We start from the raw sequence: 20,303 nt of genomic DNA, 5'->3' as shown, positions 1-20,303 counted from the left end.
CCATGTTACTTTGTTAATAGTCAATAATAATCACAATTCACAAATAATCACTACCTAAAGGTAAACAACACGATTTACAAGACCTAAACACTAAGATCAACTCAGTAAATCCCGTAAAAAAAATCAGAAAATACATTTACAAACACACCTAAAACGATCTAAATAGTTAATGAATATAATTAAAACGGCCTAAACACTTAAACAAAGTCACTACACAAATGGTCCAAAAAAAGTTAATAAACGCAATTAATTGAGAATATACACAAAACTTAACGAATTTTAACGACATGCAAAATTTTAAAGACGAATTATTTATTTATTTTAATATATATATAAAATATTATTTCCCCAACTACCATAAAAATATAGGTAAATTATTCTCAAAACTAATAGATTGCCCAATCATTGGATAGTACGTAGAGCCAACTGGAATAAGGCACCTTAGAACTAAAAATTGTAAAAATTTCTCAGAGAGTTGCACATCTGTTTTAAATTAAAAATTATGCATTTTTCTTCTAGGAGTGGTTAAAATTAAACATTATTATATCATAGTAAACTAAATTTAGCAACGTGTAATATATATTGCATATATTATTTTCATAAGCAATTAAGCAACTTAAAATGTTTGCTTGTAAAGATATAGAGATTATATTTTATCTTATAGTTAAGGTAATCAACATGTTACCAAATCACGGAATATATGTCACTGCATCGATTTCTCAGTATCCCCCAATGGTGTGCATCAATCTTCGATGGAGTGGTATCATTCAATATCTTTAATTGATTTTTCAACCTAAATTTTGTTTTGAATATGTCTTGTATTTCAATATTATAGGTCATTAGGAGGTCAATATAATACATTGTTCAACCAATTAGTTAGATTTTATATTATGTTTATAGTTTACTAGGACTAAGTAAATTGATGTTACATTAACTTTATATTAATAGTTTTTATGAATTTGGTTCCTATTCATCTTGAATAAAGGATCTTAAATATATTAAACTAGTGCTCAATATTGTAAATAGACGACAAAATGTACTTCAGAACGCACACTTTTAAATTCATCAATTTGTTTTCGGAAAAAGAGATTTAAATAATACTTGTCAAAAATCGAAATAAATAAAAATATGCAATTATCATGGAAAAAAATACTAAGTGCTAGTATGTAATTCTCATGCTCATTTTAACAATTTGTAGGAATATAATTTAGATATTCTTCGATATTAATTTATTCTACTAAAGAAAATTTTGAAGACAGGAAAATAAAGAAAATGTCTGTATATTTTGTAAACACGTGCGTATCAATAGTTTAAGAATAAAATTTTCACTAAATTTGCAAAAAATATAATTGTTTACAATTTTTTTCAGCGGTGAAACCGAAACTGAAGTTCGAGATGAAACACAAGCGGCCGAATTAAGTCCAACACAAACTGAGGCACAAACTGCCTTAGCGTCATTTTGGCCGAAGGTAATGGAAGATATAAAAAAAATCACACAAATGGATTTAAAACAACAAACATTACCTTTGGCTAGAATTAAAAAAATCATGAAATTAGATGAAGAAGTTAAGATGATCTCTGCTGAGGCGCCAATGTTATTTGCAAAGGCTGCTGAAATATTTATACATGAATTAACATTAAGAGCTTGGGTCCATACCGAAGACAACAAGCGACGTACATTACAGGTTTCATTTATATATATGAAATTATGCACTAGTGTTCCGTACAATGTTATTTAAGTGACATATATTTTCAATCTGTGATTGCATTCAAAGTGATCAGCTAATCCTCTATGATTGCGTCAATTCTCGGATCCACGGTTTGGTCATACATCTAATAAAGGCTACTTAGGAATGGCACACTTGAGAGTTAAGTTCACCCTGTGATCCACGAATTTATTAATAAAAAATTTGCACGGAACATAAATTGCGTAAATTCGATTTATCTTTAGCATTTCTTTACATTAAGTACTAATTTCGTTTTATATTCATTGTTAGCGTAATGATATTGCCATGGCAATTACCAAATATGATCAATTTGATTTCTTAATTGATATTGTACCACGCGATGAATTGAAGGCTTCAAAACCTAGAGAAGATGGACAAGTTAGATCGGTTAATGCAGATCAGGTAAATTAATCATTTCTAAACAAAGATTTTCAATTGAATCGATTATTTTAGTAAGGGCACATCTCCAGCAGACTAAATTTTACAGAAGGTACAAAAATTTTTTGTTGAATAAAAGACTATTGAAGTTTCTAAATAGTTTATGGAAATTAATAGGTCTATTCTAACACAACAGAGTTCTTTTTTGTGTTTTTATTTATTGGAAGTGACAGAAAATGTTAAAAAAAGGTGTTGGGCTTGTGTCCTTCCCAAAATTTACAAGAATATTCAAATAAGAAACTATATTATTAATAAAACACTGGACTTTATTGTTATAAAAACCTAAACAATTTAATATTAATTTTTTTAATACGATTAATTTTGTTACGGAGCATCTTCAATAGTTTCCGTTTCTTCGGTGGGCCATTTTGTAATCTAAAAAATTGAGTTAAGTATGCGGGCACACTTTACGTTAAGAGACGCATATTTTCACCGAGAATGGGTCTAGTCCAACTAATATTCTTTGAAATATGCCATTGTCATTTTCTGAGTTTGTTTTGGGAAGCGCAGGATATCCTGGACTAATGCCCTTCCTAAAATAAACGCAGAAAATGACAGTGGCATATTTCAAAGAATATTAGTTGAACTAGACCCGTTTTTGGTGAAAACACGCGTCTCTTAACGTAAAGTGTTATCGCATATTTAACTCGATTTCGAATAAATGTGGACTAGTGCCCTTCCCAAAAAAATGAATCAATTAAGTTTTACCCTTAGAATTATTTATACATTTTTTTCAGATCCACTATTATTTCCAACTAGCCCAGCAACATCAACAAGCTTTACAACAAACAACACCCATTGCGCAGGCGACCACACAGCAAGCAATACAAATTGTTCAACCTCAACAAATTCAAACGTTAACAGTAAATCCATTAGATCAGGTATTTGTACGTGGTTTTATTAAATTTCACTAATATAAATTATATAGATAGGCAACCCTAAATTTCCGTTTAAAACGATAAACCGGAGCAGTCATTGATTAGAGGGCATACATGCATTAAAACTCCAAAGACGAAGGTCTTTCCAAAGCAAAGCAGTAGTCGATACATGTCCCTCTAGTGTTTCCACGTTCAACATCAAACGTCTTTTTAAACATTCTAAACAACAGCGAACTACAGTCTGAAAGAAACTGAGGCGAAGGAAAAACTTTTCAATAATCCATATAAAACAAATAAATTCTTGATACAAAAATTATGATTTTATTTTCGTGGCAGAGAAAGTTTAAGTTTATAAATAAAATTTGAAAAAAGACAGTTCGCAACAAAGCCAATTTCATTTGTCAAAAAAAGTATCTTCAATAAAATTTTGAAACATACAAAACTATTCTTGAAAGGACCCCACACAATCACAGTCACAAAATTTTTAATGGGTAATTTCAAGCTACCATGTATGGAATGTGTGAATCACTGTTGAACATAGTCATGAATGTTTGTGTATCTTTAATCGCCTGTAGCCTGAAAGCCACCCCTTAACAATTTTTGTAGCCGTAAAGGCTTTTGACAGAACAAAAGACATTTTGGGAGCGGTTAGAAAAACTTTCACAGAAAGCCATTTTCGTATCTAATCGTGCGGGGTTCTTTGCTATTTATAAGAGTAATTGATCACTGTCTAAAATACTTAATTTATTTTGTATTTTAAGCTGTTTTTATTTCTGCTAAAAGGCTATAGAGAGAATCAGGATTTTTCGAAACACACTTTTAAAATTGCTAGCCTAGATGATATAATATAGACATGCATGTAATATATAAAAAAAAAAATTATTCTTTGGTTAGGCAAACAATCAACAAACCAGTACAAATGCAACTACACAGCAAGTGGCGCTACTACAACAAGCGGCAAGTACCGCAACTGTTGGACAAACGAATGTAACAAATACCCAACAGCAAACAACACCAAATATACAAATTGTGCAACAAATTGTAACACCAAATGGTGATGTACAACAGATACCTGTGCAATTAACACCACAGCAGTTACAAATGATACGAATGCAAGTACAAAGTGGTGGAAATGCTCAACCAATTATCATACAAGCGGCACCACAAATGCAAGCAACTACTGCAAATCAACCTCAGTTAATTCAAGTAAGTAGTACAAGTCTAATTTTCAAAAAAAGACTGACCAATTTTTGGAATGCGAAGTAAAATATAGTCGAGGAAATTCCATCATTTTCTATAAACGTCATTTGATAGGACAGGCGGTTATACTTACGGATATATAATCGTACCTAGGCCACTCCTACATAAAAAAGGGTAATTGTTGCTTTAAAACCAAATTAATATATTGCCTCGATTATTAAACTCAAAATTTCTTCTAAACTCGAAAATAATAACCTCATTAAAAAAAGTTGTCTATTATATGATAACTGGGAGTTGCAACCCGCCATCTGGCAATAATAATTCGTACTATTAAAAACAAGAAGTGGACTCGATTTAAGAAGTTCCATTTTAGACTACCAAATAGCAATACTTGTACTTAACATTTTGAAAGGCCAATCAAATCAGATAAATCCCGCCAACTGGCGATAAAAATTTGTACTTAAAAACAGGAAGTGGGCCGCCTTTTCAGTAGTTCCAATTTATACCAATAGGTTACTTACCCGTTATCAATAATTATAAATAATAAAGATAATAAAAGAAAGTAATTATATTTTATAAACTGTTTTACTGGTATAACAGTGCATAACCATAGCTAGGCCATTCGACTGTGCTTAGTTGAAACTCACAAGAACACAATAGAGAAGGGTGACGGAACTCTTAACAGGACACTGTCAATTGAACTACCACCTTCATGATTTGGGGATTTCTGATGATCCCACTTGTAGGGCCTGTATGGAGGACGATGAATCCTCCATACATTTCATTTGCACCTAAAGGATGTCATTATGGAATGTTTTGGTTCAAAACCTTGAATCTATCAATCCCGGCGAAGGAGTTCCGTGCTTTCTATGCGGCGTCTGGCCTCGACAGAATCCTAAAGTTTCATCTGCTTAAAATATCACCTCTTATCCGGAGACATCTTGCCTTGGGGTAACGTGACAAGTTGTTCTCAAGGAGGGCACAAACTCTTTTGTATTATTATTTTTTTTTTTTAATTTTAGGTATCACAGCAAGCAAATACAGCACAACCTGTGTATATTACACAAGCAACAAACAACCAAGGTGATGAACAAGAATGATAATGAACTAGTGAAAGTTTCTATTTGTTTGCAAATTAATTCTTAGAAGAATGTATTTATTACACAGTGAAGTAATCGGTTCTCAACTAAAATCGATGACATAAATTTTATAAGCAATTTGTGTAATTAACAAAAAATTTATATGAAATCGTAACCTCTGAATGTTATAAAATAATATAATTAATTATTTTAGATATATTGATACGGTTACGATTTTGTGGAAATTTATGTGATGGACATATTACATAAGTTTAATTGTAATTGATTTTGTATTTAATATTTAAATATAGTTTTACATATCTCGAATTGCTTCTTTTTTTTTTTAATATTATCTTAAAATGTAGACAAATCAAGTTGACTCATTTTCTCGCTTTTGTCTCAAAGCGGGTCGAAAAATATAACATTTTTGAGTGGAATGAGAAAAAACTATCGAAATTTCCGTGTGGTTAACATATCGAAAAATTAATTTATTTTTGGAGATTACCACGATTTTGTTGAAATGTTTACTTAGTGAATTTTATGATAGAACTTAGGCATTGGAAAACGGTACGCATTAAAGTTGAAATAAAAAAGAGATAATTTTCTAGGTAAATTATCTTTCATCTGAGAAGAAAATTTTAAACTATAATAAGGTTATACTAGTTATAAGATTATTGAAATACTAACTTAAAATTTGAAATTATAAGAATTCAGTTTTTTGCCATTTGGAAACGGAACCCTAAAAAGCAGTAAAATACAACTTTCAAAGAGTCCGAAATAACACACAGTAAAAATAATTACTAAAATTAAAATAAATAAAATCTATATTAATAGTTAATGATTATTACAAAAATATACATTATTAGAAATGAAAAACATATCTTGTAACTGAAATACAATTGACGATAAAATTACAAATCGACCTTTGGTCCTAATGATAAAGGTATCTCACGTAATTCAGTTCGTAAACATAAAAATTCGCCACATACACACATTAATGTTACACATGCAATATTCAAAAGCCACCATGATAATGAACTTGGAAAACTTCCATTATAACTCCAACATATCAGTAAATGTAACAAATGCCATGTACAACTGAAGTCGAGACATTGTTTGGTTCTTTGGACGATAAACCAAAGAACTAATGACCTAAAATAAATAATTAAAAATTTATAAATTAATTTCAATGTGTTATGAAAAACAATAAAAAAAACTAAAACTAATGAAAAACAATAAATGGAACAATTAAGACAATTAATTGTTTAAATCTCCTGTACATAGTTAAGTCCTGTACACTGATAATCAAGTATTAATGCTTGAATTAGATATAACATTAAATTTAGTTAAGGAAATAAGGCATTTGAGAATGAAGCTGAAGCTAGCAGCTGGGTTAAAAAAAACAGATATAACGATTTAATTTATAATAACTCTGGTTTGCAACATTGGGTCTGATTAAAAATTTACAAACGCGTTTGTAATAACATGACAAAACTCGGAAAATTTTTCATCTGGAAAATCCACTCCCTTCACTTGTTAAGGGTTGGTTAAATAATGGTAATGCTTATAACTCTGGACTGCAACACTAGATTTGCATCTAATAACATCAATTAACAGAGAAAAATTTTTCATCCGAGATACCCACCCCCTACACATACTAAGGGTTGATTAAATAACGTAAAGGCTTATAACTCTGGTCTGCATCACTAGATTTTGTTAAAAATGTACACAAAGCTTTATTATAACATCAATTAACAGAGAAAAAATTTTCATCCGGGATACCCACCCCCTACACATACTAAGGGTTGATTAAATAACGCCAAGGCTTATAACTCTGGTCTGCATCACTAGATTTTGTTAAAAATGTACACAAAGCTTTATTATAACATCAATTAACTGAGAAAAAATTTTCATCCGGGATACCTCACCCCTTTACATGCTAAGGGTTGATTAAATAATGTAAATGCTTATAACTCTGGTCTGCAACACTAGATTTGGTTAAAAATGAACACAAGGCTATATTATAACATCAATTAACTGGGCTTATTCGACGCGTAATCGCGTATTTAACAACTGAAAGAGTTTTCAGCAAAATTTTTTGAACCGTTTTTTAAAGGTAATAAAAAAAAAAGTAAATGAAACTCATCATTTATCTGTGGAGATCGTTCCAGCATAAGCTGCAAGACATGTTAGAAACATGATCTATAAATGCTAACAAGACCTATATAACTTTTTATTATACTGGGAACTTTTTCGTGTTAACCGAGGGTCGCACCAGACTCAAATTATTAATATAGTATTAAACCTCGTGATTTATATATTTGTAAGAAACAATATTTAACCACTTTACTACACTTAGTACTTCAAAATGGTGGTCTGATTATCGGACCATTTCAAATTTATTGATCCCAGCGTACACACATTTTTTTGCTTATGGCTCTCAGAGTATTAAAACTCCTAACTGTTTTTGATAAAAACTTAATTTTAGGCCTTAATCGACTACGTCGACCGAGAACGTTCCGCGTATGACAAATTGTTTTTTTCGGTATGAAGCCTTTTTAAAATCTATTCAATTCTAATTTAACTTGCGTTCTTAAAGTACTGCCCATGCTTCCCAGCCCGATTTGACATTTTATTATAAATTATTTAACATCATCATTCTGGTGATGCCCAACATAATTTCGGAACGCAATTACTTTATAAAATTTTCGATTCTGATTCTTACCCAATTAATGAATTTAATATAAACGCTATAATAACCATTCGACCTCCAACATCTCGAATATGTATTTCCTGGAACAAATATCCAAAAACTTAGCGATAACATTTGGTATTCAATAATACGCTTTTACTTACGTGATACTCAAATAAGTGTTCCAAAGAATTACTGTCTCCTGTTAATAAATCTAAAACAGCCATAATAATGCCTAAACTTAGATAAACAATACATTGAACCGCGATTATTTGGGAAATAATTAATGCTGGATCCCATTGCGTGTTTCGAAACGAACCACTCATTTTTTTCATCATTTTCACAGATTTATAATTAAAAAATGAATTTAAAATGAAAACATGACGAAATAATAAAATGTATTAGGCCATTTTTAACGCAATAATGATTCACAATAATTGTAATCTTTATTTTGGTTTCGTTTTGACAGCTGCATGACTTTTTTCTTGTAATATTTGACAGCTGTTTTAAAAAAAAAAAAATTTTTTTTAAGGTTAACAAAAATTTTAAGTCAGGCCTGAACAAAAGATAACAAGTTCTTATCAATAAATAATGATGCGACAAGTTGATAAAAATGACAGTTCATTTAGTAATATTGAAAAGTTAAATAATGAATTGCAAAATGTAAAATTGGATTCAAATCCTAAAGTTTCTGTATATTTTGAAACTGATTCGAAAAAGATGACTACATCACCATCTTTAAACAATTATTTTGGGGCAAATGAACAGAGTGATAATTTACAAGTTGTTAATTTTGGATCGACAAATTCGTCTAAAACTTCAGATACCGTAGATGCAACAGCAACGTCTTCTAGTAAAAGTGAACCAGTGGTATGTCGTATATTTGCTGAGACGCCACAACCAAAGAAATCAGTTGATCCAACATCAAGTTTTTTTGATACTATAATGCAACCAGATCCGCCTTCAGCAGCAAATTCATCAGGATTTATTTTAGATATGGGTTTAAATAATTATAATAATGAGGTATTTTTATTTTGAAAAAAATTTTGAAAGTTGAATGATATGCGAAATTTTTGATAGGAATCGTACAGTGGTGGACATGAAGTCAATCGACGAAGAGATGCATGGATTCCATCAGATCAAACAAGAGAAGCTTTAATTGCTAGTGCAACTTCACCGCCTGGTACTTACATTCCAAATTCGTATCAATTAACAATGCCTGGTGTTATTTTGGAAGATGATTTGGTAAATTTTTTTGCATTATCCATTGAGCACTATGAAATATGTAATTCGCTTATTCGATTTTTTATAGAATGATATGCTTCAAGAAGATGTGACTCATTATTTAGGAGCAGCTGAGGCTACTCAACGTAAAATATTGACAGCCGATGATGTAACACAAGATGATCGAGGATTACGAGAGTTAATTCAAGCAAATTGTTACCGTGCAGCTGTAAACTTAACTGGGAGGTTATTAAAAATTTATGGCCAAGGTGTTGGTGGATTAAATCGGCCCAGCAAACATACTCCTCACTCATTACAACTCTGGTTTACACGTATCGCTTTGCTAGTAAAAATTAAATCGTTTTCAGATGCGGAAAAAGAGAGTGAAGCATTTGGTGACCTCGACAATCCTGATTTGTATTTCCAAGTAAGTAATATTGCTGCTATTAAATATTCGATTCGTGAACAAATAAAACTGAATTCGTACTAATATATTGCTTTGTAGTTTTATCCAGATAAATTTGGTGGCAGACCTGGGTCAATTGTACCATTTTCATTTCGAATACTTTTAGCGGAATTACCAATGCATTGTGGAAAAGCTAAGGAATCAATGAATCGTTTAATAAAAATTTTAATTACTGTGCGACAAATTTTAACAAATTTAAATAATGGTGCTACAGAAGATGGTAATCCAATGGAACTAAGTGAAACAGATCGTAATGAGTCGATACAATTGTGGACAGATCGACAACGGCGTGTTCAACATTCTATTGTAAATTGTGCTTTGCAACAAGAGGTAAATTCGAAAATTTTATGTTTAATAAGTCTGAATTATTAAATTTCTTGAAATATTTTTAGTTAAATTTGAAGAGAATTTTTTATATTTGGTTATGAACTTACTGTTTGTCGGCGAGATTAAAATTTACAGATTACGTATCGTATTCGGAATACGATTTACAATAAATAGTATATTATACCTTTGGGAGCAGAGGTAAAGAATGTCTCAGAGCTCATGTTCATTGTCACCCGTAGTGAAGCCTAGGGTCGTAGCCAAATATAAAAAATAACCCTCTGTCCATTTCTCTCATTTGGCACATAGCACAATCCATTATAACTTTTTATAACAACATCCTCTTTATTTTATTTATGTTTGTTTACTCTCTTGTATACACATTTGTTTACCGTCAAAGTCTCCCGATTATAATTGACATTTTTATTATGATCAAAATGGCGTAAACGTTATATATATTGAAAAAATTACACTCTGTGTCTGGAGCTCTTAGGCCGAAATGGTTAAGCCGCTTAGCATGAATCCAAGAGGTCCGGGTTCGATCTTGGTGCGAGTGTATTTTTTTCAATTCTTTTTAATTAACATCATTGTTTTGCAATAAACGTTTGGCTAAAAACGTTGATCGATATAATTCGCAAGACGAAAGTTGTTGAATTAAAGTAATTTTATTTTCAGAATTATGAATTAGCTATACAAATTGTACAACAATTATTAACAGAAAAAGATTTAAAAATCAATCAACAAATTGCATTACATTCAACATTGGGACGCATTCTATTACAAGTTGGTGATATTGCAAGAGCTGATGAAAGTTTTATTAAAGCAAATGATTTAGCTGGGTAAATATATTATTATCTTATATATTATTTCACTAGTTCGATTTTCTTTTAACCCGCGAGATCTTAATTATTCATTTATCAAATTCCATGATTTACTCCTCATTTTAATGCATATCGTGTTGGCTAATGAGGAAAACTAGATTCACGGTCTATAAATGCACCGCACCGATTTAGTACGTACCAATTTGTTTTTTAAGACAACATTTTGTTCAGTATGTTATTTGTATATCATATCTGTAATAAAATTGCCTATACACAAAAGCAAGTAAATTACTCACTTATATATTATTTCTCTAGCCTGTTTTTAGCCACGGGTACCGCATTGCGGAATTCCGCGCGGGTCAACTAGTAAATCATATTTTTAGATAATGCTGGCATAAAATTTCAATTTTGGCATTGTTATTTTTCAAAATTTGCATAATTTGTTTTACTCAGTTTTCGTGATAGACCGTGGGACAATAACGGTACATTGTAAAATGATTAATACATACTTGAAACTTCATGAGTGGCTTACTTTTGGCGAGTCTACCAAATTTCACTTAACGACTTTTTTCGAAAGTGCTGCGTTCTCAAATAAGCACGATAACGTCATATTTCAGCTATTGGTCTGAAAAAACGCAGCAAGGAATTTTTCGGACACTATGACCATTTTTGATAAAATTAATCATTATTTTACAATTCAGCAAAAATGATGTATGTATTGAAAGGCAAAACATGCCGTACTTAAGTACGGCTTAATAATTATTAATTTTATCAAGTAGTTATAGTGTGCGACAAATTCCAAGCTTCGTTTTTTCAGACCGAAAGCTTAAATATGATGTTATCGTGCTCATTTGAGAATGCAGCACTTTCGAAAAAAGTCGTAAAGAGAAATCTGGAACGAAGTTTCAAGTATGTATTAATCATTTAACAAAGCACCCTTTTTGACCCACAGTCCTATGATAGGACAACCTTAAAAAATCTGATTTAATGTATACTTGATTCCATAAAAATCACAACAGTTAAAACATTCTAAGCGTACTCATCATATGTTATGTTATAATAGTAACACTTAGAATGTTTTAATTCGAGCGTTTTTAATGACATAGAGTATACTTATAGTATTTTCAAATAATGTATTCATGTTTTTGTGCTTTTTTTTTTTACAGAAATGTAACAGATGTTAGAAATATTGTGGATAGATCATTGGTAGAAATAGCTAAAAATAATTTCAGTGAAGCATATCAAATATTAGTACAAGGAAATCAAATTGATCCAGCCAATATAATGATATTAAATAATATGGCGGTATGTTTATTATATACAGGACGATTAAAAGAAGCAATATCACTATTAGAGAATGCAATCAATGCAAATCCAACAAAAGGTTTAAACGATTCATTATTGTTAAATTTATGTACATTATATGAATTAGAATCGTCACATAGCAATACAAAAAAATTAAATTTATTACGACAATTAGCTAGATATAAAGCTGATGCGGGTATGAATGTTCGTCAATGTTTGAAATTACCACTGTAAACTTGTTATTTTTTTTATTTAGATAGTTTTATGATTTTATTAAGTGTCGTATCTACTTACACAATAGCATTATAATCAATTTTTATTTACATTTAATATTTAAATTCGAATTGATGATAATCATATTATTCGAATCACCTACCATGAGATCAAGAATTGATTTTTTTTTAATCATAAAGAAAGATTTAAGAATAATCTGAGGCTTGAGTAGAAGCGTTTGTAATGATAGATGTTTAAAGTCTGTGATACAGAAATTTCACACTATTATTGAAAATATTGTTCAGTTACAGAAACAAACTACTTATGAGAGTCGAGAGTACTTTTATAACAACAAATTATATTATAGAAGTAGAATTGTCAATCATTTCCTCATATGATGTCGCTATGACCTTAGCCAGAAAAAATTCACAAAATAGGATAATAGAGAGATTTATAAAGAAGCCAATAGAGAGATTTATAAGGAAGATTTTCCACCAAATTTCAAAGGAATAGGTCGGGTAGAACTTGAGATATCATGTCAACCACTTCGAAAAAAGTAGTTTCGTTAAAAACGTGTTTCAAGTTTGAGAGACAAGTCCAGCAGATTAACTCTGATAATACGAATCCTCAAGTCATCGGGCAACATCTGTCGCGTATTGTGTGATGCGCTCTGTTCGGCCGGCTTAGATGCCGCGTCACAAAATCCACTGTATCTTCGTAAATTAGAATTTTGAAAAATTTGTTTAAGGGCACATTCTTAAGCGTTTAAACTTAAGAAGTGGATTTTTTCAAATTTCTAGATTGCCTTTAAAGAGCTTATTCTTTGAACAATTTTAAGTTGAAAGTGCCTTATATACTTTTGTCCAAAACTATTAAATTTAACCAATAAAGACATTGTTGAGTAAAGTAGTTGAATGTTTTCTAATTAAAATTTTCGTATTGCTAACACAAATATAATTAAAATTTCAATTCAAAATGTCCCCCCGCTACCTTCAATTATTAAAAGAGCAATAATGAATATGTTGAGAGATTGGACAAAGGGGAGACATTTTGAGCCAAAACTTTAATTACATTGGTGTTAGCAATACAAAAATTCTTAATTAATAAAACAATAAACTACTTTACTCAACAATGTCTTTACTTTTTTGGTTAAATTTAATAGTACACATAACTTCTTAACTATTGGGTTTTGGACAAAAGGTATATAAGGCACTTTTGCCTTAAAAAATTGTCCAAAGAATACGCTCTTAAACTAAAACTATCGAGTTACGGGACTCTGTATATTTGGACAAATGAATATGGGATAAAAATGGGAAACTAAACTTATTATCATAGCAAGAAACATTAAAAATTTCAATATCAATGTTATTTTTCTTAATAAATTAAACAAAATTCATTAATTTGAGAAAACGTAATCAATTATGGTGTGTGTTCTGAAATTCAATAAAGTTTACTGACCACAGTTTACTATGGCAGTTACATGGCTTATTCAGTCCAGTGCTAGTGTGCTGGATTACTGTTAAAAAAGACCCATTATAACGCTAACGTGTGACTAGATACTGTTTTAATACTGTTGTTCTAGTAATCTTTTATTTTGCTAATTTATACAATTCGTATGATGGAAGTAATTCCATGACTCTTAAAATTTAATCTTTTTATAGGAAAGAAATAAGGAACTTGCAAAAATTTTAATTAAGAATTTTGAAAATTCGTAAATTTTAAACTAAAAGCCATATTTTTCATTTATAATCTGATTTAGTATTTATTTTAAAAACTTTCGTTATTTTTTATTTATTTTATTTAAATATTGTAAACTTTTGTGTAATTGTGTAATATTGTTTTCTACTGAGAAATAATACTTTGAATTTGTCAAAGTGATCAAAATTATTATATTTTTATCTTAAAAATATCGTCGCCAAGTAGCCATAAATTAATATGTTAGCCTTATATTATATTCAATATTTAGGGCGTATATACCTTGATTTTATTGAAATACCACCTCTTAAAAAGAAGTGAAGAGAAGATTAAATTAACGACTTTCATTTTCATAAAGGAGCCCAAAATATGTATTTTAAGCCGAAAACGGTATTTTAATCATTTCAGTCATTTGTATTTTAAGTTGCAAAAAGCTATTTGTTTTTGGCTAAAAATATAAACTTTTGTTATGATCTATTTAAAATTTTTTTTGTATTGTATGTCTCTTCATAAGGTCTCATTTGTATTACAAATTATTACAAAAAGCTACTTGTTTTTGGCTAAAAATATTAACTTTTGTTATGATCTATTTAAAATTTTTTTTGTATTGTATGCCTCTTCATAAGGTCTCATATGTATTACAAATTATGCAAACCTGCAAATGGATTATAAAAGCAGTCTTGTGTAGCATAATTTGATAGAAAATCTAGAGTTTAAATGCGGGTGCAAGTTCTTAATTATTTATATACACGAAAAGTTTATAATATTTTATTTACGCCCGTGAGATAGGACCTATTTAATGAATTCATTACCACAATCCAAATTACTGTCAAAATCTAAACTAATAACAAGTTATTATAGTAAATTTTTTAATTTTCTATTTTTCTCAATAAGTCATGACAAATATTAAATAATATCATTTATTTTCACATTTTAGAGGCGTAGATAAAGTTTTGTACGATATACGTATGATAACGCCTTATTAACGTACTTCTGCGATTGTCCAACTCGTGCTACGCACTCGCAATGTAAATTTCACATGCATGCGTTAATAATGTTGTTATTTCACTTGTACCGTAAATCACCATAATTGTATTAATTGTATGCATTAATTCATAATAATGTGATGAGTCATATAAATCATCCTTTAAAACAACATCCATTTTACTACTTAAATTTCAAATTCACAAATTATCAATTATAAAAGAGCTTCCTTTGATTATCTTTAAGATAGAGTCATTGTTTATGGTGTCTCGTAATCTCTGCATGCGAATATTAAAGTGATTTAAAAAGTAAAAACGAGGTATGCTTACGTTAATTTTAATTAATTATACCAATAATTGCAGTAGTAGGTATGATTTAATGGTGACTCGTGTGGCCACGTCTTCGTTTTCACAGAAAATTTTTAGTAGCCTCAAAGAAAAGATTGGCAATAATGTATACGAGTGAGAATACAAGGGAAAACTTAAATCTTATTACACCGTATATGAGACTCATCGTATCACTTACGTTTTATGTAATTAGTTAATAATTGAGCTGTTTTGGAATTGATTAAAATGTGATAATTTTTTTTGGAGATTAAAATTGAATATTTTAATTGTATATTTCATAGATACCTACTACTTATCACCTATTTCTAAAATTAGCATTTATCTTGAATTCGATATAACAAAGCAGCTTTCATCTATTAAATAAAGTCGTCTACGGCATCTATGTTTAAAATTGATTTTGGAACTTTTATTAATGAACATGAGCATCAAGTGACAGATTAGTCGTTCTTTGCAAAATTACTGTCTCTTCACTATAAAATAGTTTAGCGGAAGATGTTAAAATAAATAAATTTCTATATAATTAATTATGATACGGGAGCTGGAAAAGTTTGCGAGGGTTATTTTAAGAAAACTCTTACCTATAAAATAATTTAGCGGAAGCTGTTACATGAAATAAATTTCTATATAAGTAATTATGATATGGGAGCTGGAAAAGTTTTCGAGCGTTATTTTAAGAAGACCGAATTTCGGATTTCTTTAATTATAAAACTAGATCTTGTTAAAATTACAGTCACACAAACATGATTTGAAAAAAGAATGTTCTTTTTTTGTTTAATTATCAGAATAATAAGTGGCGTAGTGTTAGTAATGGAAATACTATCTGGTAAAAATTTTCGCGAAGTTGATTGCATTGTATTTCTTTGAAAAATACAATACAATCAACAAAGTTGTTATTTCATTGAAAAAATATTGCTAATAATAAGTAAAATAGAATAATATGCAAGTTTTCTTTTACCCACGGGAGCAAAGTTGGCCGATATGAAAGTAGGCAACTGTAGGCCTTCTTCAGTGTTTTTTTACGAATACGAAATAAGTACCAACTTCAGTGATTGATGTTTCCATAAATATAATAAATGTACTATACAGCCAAAAGAGAAGGAGGTCCGGCGAAATCATTAGAGTGCAGACAATCGTTTTTCTCTCGCACAGTTTATTCTTCGCCTACGTTCGCGCATCATATACATCCTGCATGACAATGGTATATAAACACAATCAACGAAAATCTAACACCTCGTATTTTTTTTAACAAATGTTTTAAGTATGTTAAATAAATCATAAAAATAGCATTACAGAGCATATCGATGCGCTCACACGAAAGAAACTATTTTCGCCTCTCTTTGATTTCTTTCTTTCCTTTCCATGGAGTAAATGGGACACACGCTATATAGTATGTTTATTACATATATGGATGTATCGGTCGGTAATTAGATAATAGATTGGGAAATTTGACAAATGGAAGAGAGTACTTAAATTGTATTTATCCTGCATGATATTTGCTTGAAAAAGAACATTCCGTTATTTTAGAAAATATGTTTTAGTCCCAATTTTATATTAAATATGTTTACTTCATACTCTTTTGGAACTTATAATTAGTAGTTTTGAAATGTTGACTGAGAATCTATTTTTACGAGTATGGTTTCATTAAGCTTGCCTTACTTTGCAAGTATTATCATTTGTGCACAATAATATTTGCCTTGCAAAGGATTTATATGATGAGGAATAATTTACTTTTGCCCTCAATTTTAAATAGTTTTACTTCTTCCTCGTAAGCGCGTCTTTAGATCCACAAATATCCTTCCTACATAACCATTCATCAATACAATTCCAAAAATGATATTTTTTGCAATGTAAATTGGAAAAATTATCCAATAGAATCTGAAAGTGGAGACGAACAATTTTTTACAACAGAGAAACATTGTGAATAAACATTTAAAAAAGTTATTAAAAATGTTAAAATTTTGAATTATAATTTATTAAAAATAAATAATATACATATTAAATATACATAAAATTCTTGTTAATTTTTTTAAAATTAAGCATACAATAACAAAATAATATTGGCCAAAAACAGCACATAAATGGCTGTATGTTAAAATAGTTCCGTAGATGGTAAAATTATGTTTTCCTTAAGGCATTTCTATCGGAATGAGGTAGAACGCGATATCTTAGAAAAAAAAAAGTTCTCTAAAAATTAGTTGTAATATTGCAGTAAATATGTCAGTGATCCAACACAGTTACTCCCATATATTGCTCATCTGTGCACACAGAATATCAAGCAGCAGAGAAATAAATTGAACAACGTAGCCGCTTATACAATTCACTTCTGGATTAAATATTCGTAAAAAAGTAAACTTTGTTTATTGTTTTTTCGTAAATTAAACGGTCAATTACATCCTATTTAGGCTCAAAGCATCCTTAATAAGTTTATTTACATATAATCTAGTTTTATTTGCATAGTTACTTTCTGTAGCAAAAATGCGAATTAAAAAATGTTCAAAAATGTTTTGAATTCCTATCCTTTAATTGTTAAATATCGATGACTTTGAAAATTTATAGCAGCTGACAGAGCAATCGGTGCTTCTAAACTTACTTTCACTCTCATGTCGTTAGAAATACCTTAAAATTCAATGTGCATTGATCGTTATATTAAAATTGTTTCAATTCCAGTTATATTTATTTATAGTACGTTTATTAAGGACGGAGATGTGGGCTAAATGATTTTATTTTCAATAAAAAAAAAGATTGCAATAGGTCACTTAAATGCTAAGAGATAATATATCATTTTTTATTAAACTCTTTTTCTGTGATTATAAAAAAGGTGTATTAAAGAATATAATGTTTCTTTAATAACACTTTAATAGCCTATTCGAATGTTTTTGTATTGATAATAAAATCATTTTACTCAGGATCTCACTTATTTTTTGAACGTGGTATAGTACTGTATTATACCCTAGCCTCCGAAAATAAGTTGCCAAGAATTAAATTCTAACGATTAATTTAACTTTTAATTACTCTTACAGAGCTATTGTCTGGAAAATAGTATACAAAAATTAAGGAATCATATTTTTCTAACAAACAACACATTTTTTTTAAGTCCCTTTTAGGGTATTTAATTGACACTATTTTTGCCAAATCTAAGTCACTTTATTTTGGGTATATAATATTTTTAATTTCTTTTTCTGTTTGGTGAGATTTGTGTATACTATATACAGATTATTTCTTAGGACAAAAATATACTATGGCTAGATTTGATCTATGTACAGAGATTTTTTCCTGGGAGCTATATGCCATGAATTTAAGCATAGCATCGTGAGATGTGTATGAGGTTGCTCATACATTTTAATGCTGAAATATGCTATTCTTAAAAAATGCGAAATTTTGATATCATAATATCACACAGTTTTGATATTCTGTGTGATCTCTCAAGTAGAAATTTTCAAGAAGAACATCCTAGACCTAATTCGCTGATTTCTAAATGATTTAGCGTATGTGATTGTAGCCATCAACTAGCGACTTCACATATCTGTGTTTATTCATGCGTAAATCTATTTATGGTGAAATATTTTAAAACACCCTGAACACATGCTGTCTGTTAACTATCAAGTTGACTACTTCTAGAAACAGTGCTGCCTTGTATACTTTTTAGCAACGTTTATGCCAATAGACATAACAGAAACTATATCGTAAATAAAGAAACCCTACATATGCCCAAATCATGTTTAAAGTATTTCTATACCAGGTATAGGTGTAAAAATAAACATGATATCAAAATTTTTTTAATTTTACTTATCAATTAATCACCTTTTTATCCGTCTTTTGTAAAAAAATTATATCTATTCTCTGTATAGTTTATGAAAAATTAATTATTAAAGTCAACGCGACTTCAATAGTTAATTTCTCATAAGCCGTACAGAGAATCGATATGAATTTTTCAGAAAAGACATATAAAAGGTTGGTTGATTGATGAATAAAATTTTAAATTTTTTGTATCATTTTCATTTCACTCTTTATCACAAAAAAATGCACATGTGTTTTACCATTCTAGGTATAACATTATATGTGAATCACATATAATGTTATAGTAATAATACTTAGAATGGTTTAACTCGTGCGTTTTTAATGACATTGAGATATTGGTATCGAAATACTTTAAACATAAATTATATTATCTTTCCAATAAAGCCAATACCATGGTAATTAACATTAACAGCTCAAACTAGAACAGTATAGAGTTCTAACTACAGTCACTGTAGCTAAAGTAAATTCGTTGGGTTCATGCACACTCTCTGAATAGACGAAACGATGCTTACGCTCGTGTTGTTCAAAATTGACAAGCGAATACATGTAGGTTTAAATTATATGTAACTGTCAACTTTCAATTAAAACGTAAAAGCAAAATTTCTTTTTCTGCCACTGATAATGACGGCACTTTATGCACCGACGAATAATATGTACCTTAAAAGTAGTATGGTATAAGAATTAATCTGTATAAAGCTGCATAAACCTTGATAGTATCTCAGCTGTGTAGGGAAAAATGGTCATGATTGTTTCCTGACGGATTTTAGACATACACTATAAAACTACCAAGTCATTTCATCGAATTTTGTTCGAAAGATAGGGTGCCAACCATAAAAAAGGTTTAAAGTTAGGTAAATAAATTTATCTGCTTCCCGAGAACAATTGTGGAAACAGGTTAGTAATGTATCAGCTGACTCGAATATATAAAAGTCTGCCGATTCCAAGAAATTTCAGAATTAATAATTAGAATGATGGTTCGAAAGTTTTTTAAATTATTCTTCGAATTTTTGATATATTGATAAGTTTTTGTTACCTAAACTGTACCCTTCGTAAGACATTTTATCATTCTGCCTTTCGAACAAAAATTGGCGGATTTGTAGCAGGCAGCGCGT

The 20,303-nt window shown here is 29.8% G+C and overlaps 3 protein-coding genes across 4 annotated transcripts; 2 read left to right on the top strand and 1 right to left on the bottom strand.

Annotated features, from left to right (window-relative positions):
• Positions 1-1,083: 1,083 nt before the first annotated feature.
• On the top strand, positions 1,084-5,491 carry LOC123290896 (nuclear transcription factor Y subunit gamma). 2 transcript variants are annotated; one of them, XM_044871262.1, is made up of 6 exons: positions 1,084-1,295; positions 1,370-1,685; positions 1,998-2,129; positions 2,903-3,052; positions 3,938-4,249; positions 5,266-5,491. In XM_044871262.1, exons 1-6 carry the CDS (start codon positions 1,273-1,275, stop codon positions 5,341-5,343), a joined length of 1,011 nt encoding a protein of 336 aa, XP_044727197.1. In that variant the 5' UTR covers positions 1,084-1,272; the 3' UTR covers positions 5,344-5,491. The 2 variants fall into 2 exon arrangements, with proteins under 2 accessions (XP_044727197.1, XP_044727198.1); XM_044871263.1 differs by having other exon boundaries at positions 2,903-3,046; positions 5,266-5,489.
• Positions 5,492-6,204: 713 nt separating this feature from the next.
• On the bottom strand, positions 6,205-8,525 carry LOC123290899 (protein SYS1 homolog). Its single transcript, XM_044871269.1, has 3 exons — positions 8,179-8,525; positions 8,048-8,115; positions 6,205-6,474 (listed from the first exon to the last, which is right to left on the bottom strand). The coding sequence occupies exons 1-3, from the start codon at positions 8,350-8,352 to the stop codon at positions 6,234-6,236; spliced, it is 483 nt and encodes a 160-aa protein (XP_044727204.1). The 5' UTR covers positions 8,353-8,525; the 3' UTR covers positions 6,205-6,233.
• Positions 8,526-8,597: 72 nt separating this feature from the next.
• LOC123290893 (trafficking protein particle complex subunit 12) lies at positions 8,598-12,388 on the top strand. Its single transcript, XM_044871259.1, has 6 exons — positions 8,598-9,037; positions 9,095-9,259; positions 9,327-9,665; positions 9,744-10,034; positions 10,704-10,867; positions 12,016-12,388. Exons 1-6 carry the CDS (start codon positions 8,606-8,608, stop codon positions 12,386-12,388), a joined length of 1,764 nt encoding a protein of 587 aa, XP_044727194.1. The 5' UTR covers positions 8,598-8,605.
• The last annotated feature ends 7,915 nt before the right edge of the window (positions 12,389-20,303 follow it).

Source organism: Chrysoperla carnea, chromosome 1 (assembly GCF_905475395.1).
Source record: "Chrysoperla carnea chromosome 1, inChrCarn1.1, whole genome shotgun sequence".
Classification (NCBI taxonomy): domain Eukaryota; kingdom Metazoa; phylum Arthropoda; class Insecta; order Neuroptera; family Chrysopidae; genus Chrysoperla; species Chrysoperla carnea.
This window is presented reverse-complemented; position numbering and strand designations above follow the sequence as displayed.